This window comes from Gavialis gangeticus, unplaced genomic scaffold (genome assembly GCF_001723915.1).
Source record: "Gavialis gangeticus isolate Ggan-Ray unplaced genomic scaffold, GavGan_comp1, whole genome shotgun sequence".
NCBI lineage: Eukaryota > Metazoa > Chordata > Crocodylia > Gavialidae > Gavialis > Gavialis gangeticus.
In genome coordinates this window covers 10,078,333-10,083,523 of record NW_017729015.1, presented here as the reverse complement: position 1 = coordinate 10,083,523, position 5,191 = coordinate 10,078,333, and the positions used below count along the sequence as shown (strand labels likewise).

Genomic DNA, 5,191 nt, shown 5'->3' with positions numbered 1-5,191 from the left:
TCTCCCCCCATGCACCAGTTTAGGCCCACCAGGTGGATGTGGTGTGTGGGTGGAGCTGGCACTGTCCATCTGGCTTGCAGAGAAAAAAGCTTGGGCCATCCCTGCTTTATAGGACTTTGACTAGGAAGGAAGTATTCTGAAGAAACAATGTGCAAAGCGTGGTTGACTGGAGGATGGTTGTTCAAGAGTCGAGCTGCATGCCTGCCTGTCAGCGGCTGATGCCGTATTCTATTTCCAAAAGTTAAATAGCAACAGTACATTTATGGAACAACTGTTAACTCTTCTTTGTCCACTAGCCTGAGTTAATGTGTGTTATGTGCAGGATTTTTCTGTGCTAAGTACGTATATAATGATTATTTTTAGAATTTCTGAGAGTTTGGTTTCTGAAACATTAAATGTCCAGCAGGCATCTTCCATTTGAAGCATTTATAACATTGATTTTCTTCCAACATATTACAGATATGTCATGCTGTACTCAAGCAAGATCTAATTGTTTGTGGCAGGTGCACAACAGCACTTTATCTTTAGTTTTACTAGTTAGAACTTTTTATATCAGTAAACATTCAAGGTCCTATGACTGTAAGTTATCTATGCATCTGTAACAGCTAAAGTATCTTGGATGTGAAGTATCACTCCCCTGACCTATTCTGTCCTTACAGAGCAAGTTTTTAACCATTGATTTAATGTTGCAGTCATATGCTCAATCTCATCAAGTTTGTCACAGCAATCATTTAATTTCTTTTTTCCATGTGCATTTTCAGCTCCTAGTTTATGCTCCTAGCAAAAGCATAGAGACCATTCGAAACATGTTTCTCATGTGCCCCTTAATGCTTAGATTCATCATGTGGCTGGCACCCTGAAGCTAGTTTACATATTTAAGTGCCTGTACCATGAATGCGCTGTTACTACATTCCCCGTTCAAGGTAGGTGGAAAGCCCTCCTGCCACCCTAGTTAATCTGCCACCCGGGAGACTTGTTTCCCTACAACTAAGATGGAAGCCATCAGAATCATATAGTACCCTCTCTCCATAGCAGGTATTCCAACATCTCATAAAGTTAGAACCTGGTCCTTATGCTACTTAACCAGCACTTTACTTCCAGTATTTTCTGCTTCCTTCCTGAAAGCACGGTGGGTTTCTGAGAAGATAATCTAGCTATTCATCTCTTGTTCAGTTCCTTAATCACCACACAAGCAGTCTCTTCAGTTAACCTCAGAATCTTATTAGATTCCCTTCCTCTTGTGCTTCCGAGGGAATGTCCTGTCCACTCGTAGTATGGAAGCCTGTCGTTTTTGTCTGTTTTGTGGATACTCTGTTTATTCTGTCTGCAATCTGATCAACTGAAGCTGAGCAGCAGTTCACCTCTCTCCAATATGGGGTGGGGCGGAGAGTCAGCCCCTCTGGACTCACTCCCAACCGCCCCACTGTGATTTGGGGGAGGGGGGCGGGACTGACTCCCCAAACCCAGCGAAAGTCAAAATAGCATCAAAACAGCCTTTAAGTTTTGAGGAACGGAACAGAACAGCTGTTTCAAATCAAAATGAAATTCGAAACAGAACGCTGTTCCATTGAACCATCAAAACTGAAGGTGAAATGGAATGGTGCCGTTTTGCGCAGCCCTAGTGGGCAGTACACAATAGGATGCAGTTCAACAGGGACAAGTGCAGAGTGCTGTGTTGAGGAGTTCATGACCCCTTGCGGAGCTATTCCCAAAGACACAGAGTCGCTGTCAATCTCAAAATTTATTCAGCATGCTGGGCACCCTGAGCGAACTCAGAGGCCCCGAATAAAACTGTTAGAGGCGATTTATAGTTTACAGACAAGATGCGTGCGCAGGTGGGAATTTTCCACTGTGAATATCAGGTCAGTGTGGGAAAACTCTTAATTATTTCAAAACTGGTTTTTGGCTACATGTTTGTTTTGAAACGGTAACTAATAGGGAGGAAACTTACTTCAGACTTCAAAGTGAATAGGATTCAGTCATTGCAGAGTCTTATCAGCCTGTCCTTGAAGGCTGACTCTGCTGTAGAAGCTACACTATTATTTATGATCTTGTTAATAAATTTCTACAGCTGCACGTAGGGCGCAGAAATATCCAGCACACCTGGTGGCTGGGAAGTGACCCTCTCAGCAGCACAGAAGCAGAAAGGATCTCGGAGTCATAGTGGACTCCAAGATGAACATGAGTCGTCAGTGTGACGAAATCATCATCAAAGCTAACTGCACTTTGTCATGCATCAGCGGATGCATGACAGATAGATCCAAGGAGGTGATACTTACCCTCTGTGCAGCACTGGTCAGACCACAGTTGGAGTACTGTGTCCAGTTTTGGGTGTTGTACTTCAAGAAGGATGTTGATAAGACTCGAGAGGGTCCAGAGGAGGCCACTCGTATGGTTAGGGGCTTACAGAACAAGCCCTATGAGATGAAACTGAGGGACATGGACCTCTTCAGCCTCTGCAAGAGAAGGCTGAGAGGTGATGTTGTGGCTGCCTACAAATTTATTAGGGGAACGCAGCAAGGGATCCAAGATGCTCTGTTCACCAGGGCGCCTCTTGGGGTAACAAGGAACAATGGTCAGAAAGTGACAGAGAGCAGATTTAGGCTAGATATCAGGAAAAACTTCTTCATGGTAAGGGTGGCCAGAATCTGGAATGGGCTTCCAAGGGAGGTGGTGCTCTCCCCTACCTTGGGGGTCTTTAAGAGAAGGCTGGAGAGGCATCTGGCTGGGGTCATCTGACCCAGCACTCTTTCCTGCCTAGGCAGGGGGTCAGACTCGATGATCTACTGAGGTTCCTTCTGACCCTAGCATCTATGAATATGCTTTGGATCTCCTTTCTTCCAGCTGGCTTTCAGGCTGTTTTCATCAGATGTCTCCCTCAGCATCTTAATGTGACTTGACACTTCCAGCAGAGAAAATAATAAATATCCTTTAAGGTTCTCCTGCCTATGGTGACGACAAATTTCCATGCTTTGTTTCTTTGTCTACTCTTATCACTTGACTATTGTCTCCCTCTGCCAGATGAGCAGAGGGATTGTATTGATTGTATCTATCTGATCTGAATAGTTGGGGGAGATATTAGGTGAGCTGTTGGATGCAAAGTGCCATTCCTCCCATCTAGAAGCACAGTTTCCAGACCTGAGGAAGGGCACTTTGTGTCCAATACCATACCACAAAAGGCTTGCTTATTGTAGCTCTGATGAACTTTCAACCCCCTCCCCCAAGCCTCTGGGGCCTATAACCGCTTTACTGCAGCAGCCTGTCTCCTCCTATCTCATACAATCTCCTTCCACTTTGCTGCATCTTTGTCTGTCTGTCTCCAGATCAGTTTGAGAGCCCTGGCAGCAAGCACAGAAGCTGGTTAAGGCTTCCTGAGTTCTGGGGGTTGGGTTTTCCATATACGTATACTGCATCAATTACCTGCCTCAAAAACGACCGTGCGTTTTGAACCCTGTGACACGCATCGAGTGTTAAGGTTGCAGTGATCCTACGAACACGGTCACAATCGTGCCTGGCCACGCTGGCGCGGGGAAGCGTTTGGGTGCAACCCCCCCGGAAGTGGGGCGAGGGCGGGGAGCCGGTTCGCAATGACACGGGCCGGAAGTGGTGGCTGTGGCGCTAACGCTGACGCGGGGCAGAGCGAGCGCGGCCGGACTAGTGTGAGGGCTGCACCGCGGGCGGAAGCCGGAAGCGGCGCCGGCTGCGCGGGTCAGCCATGGCCCTGCCGCTGCCCTGGGAGCTGTGGGCCGAGCTGCCAGTGGAGAAGCGGATCTTCTGCTCTGTGCTGCTCTTCTCCTGGGCCGTCTACCTGTGGGAGGCCTTCCTGGCGCACCGGCAGGTCAGTGAGGGGCCGGGCCCGGGGGGGCAGCGGCGGCGGGACTCGCTCCTTCGGCCTCACGTGCCTTCTCCCGCCAGGCTTAGGGGCGGCCCGGGCCGCTCGTCCGCGCGGAGGGAGCCACGTGGTGCAGCCCCGTCTCGTTGGGGTCCCCTCTAACCGCCCCCCAGGGCCTGGGCAGGGCCCCGCCGGCACTCCGAAGTGCTGCGGAGCCTGCTGGGAGCCCACTCCACTACCGGGAGAGGCGGAGCCCGGCTCTCCTCCCTGGGATGCCCCACTGTTGTCATGTGGCTTTTTTAAAAATTAAAATATGAGGGTAATGAGTCGCACTCGTGTGGCCTTCACTGCAGTTCATCAACCGCCCTTGTCTCTAGGCCTGGCTGGAGCATTGGTTGGTATATATGTAGCACATACTGCTGGTACAAAGGCCGTGTGCAGGCAGCCTCAGACTTGAAAACCACATCAAGTCAAAAGGTCATGAGTCAGGACCAGTTTTCCCTCAGGAGCAGCATTACAAACAGGAGATTGGTTTCTTTAAGATGCTGGATGCAGCAGCCTGCAGCTGGTGTGTCTGGTTGTGTTGTGGGGGAAGGGAAGGTGCATGGGGGGCAGATCAGCGCTCCCCATGGTGAGGGAGGGACTGTGGTAAGAAGTGCTGCCCAGCCAGGGCTGGGCAGGCATGAGGAGGGAGAGGGAGAGGCAAAGATTCCCGCTGCAGCGAGCTGCTTGTGTGACTTCTCCACCGGCAGTTTGTGCCATTGCTCTTGCTGCTGGTGCAGGAGGACGTGGGGAGGCATGTGTCTTCGGATATGCACGGGGTAGGGTGGTGCGGGAGGGCCAGGCTGCCTGCACTGGACTACACTCCAGGCAGATGGCGAATTTTCAGGTGGCTGCAGCCTCCCCATGCCCCCTCTCCGCAGGCACACAACCCTCCCCATGACCTGCTGCTGCCTGCCCAGCTGGGGCCGGAGGGGTGTGAAGTGGAGCTGCTGTGCTACCTGCAGAAAAGCGGCCCCCACCTCTCCACAGCTTTGTCCAGTGCCCACCCTGCCCTGGTTGGGCAGGCAGCAGCAGGGCATTGCAGGGGGGGAGCAGGTGGCAGACTGCGGGCCATGGGGAGGCTGCAGCCACCTGAAAATTTGCCATCCGCCCAGTGAAGACCCTGCTGCTTGACCGTGCAGCCCAGTGAAGCCCATCCTGCCTGCCCAGGGCCAACCCTGGGGGCAGTGAATTGGTGTGACTACCCTGGGCCCTGCGCTTTGAGGGGCCCTGTGGAGCTGGGCAGAGCAGATGAGGCGACTCCATGCTGCCACTACTTGCTTCATATTCGGGCATTTGCTTCCCCCCCCCCCCCCC

General features: G+C 51.4%; 1 protein-coding gene across 1 annotated transcript in view; it reads left to right on the top strand.

The window, feature by feature from the left end:
- The first annotated feature begins 3,680 nt into the window (after positions 1 to 3,680).
- The window catches only part of ZMPSTE24 (zinc metallopeptidase STE24), a 22,312-nt gene continuing 20,801 nt past the window's right edge, over positions 3,681 to 5,191 (top strand). Inside the window, exon 1 of the mRNA XM_019512196.1 lies at positions 3,681 to 3,838. Within this exon, the coding sequence (XP_019367741.1) occupies positions 3,716 to 3,838 (123 nt within the window). The 5' untranslated portion in view covers positions 3,681 to 3,715. The remainder of the gene's footprint in view (positions 3,839 to 5,191) is intronic.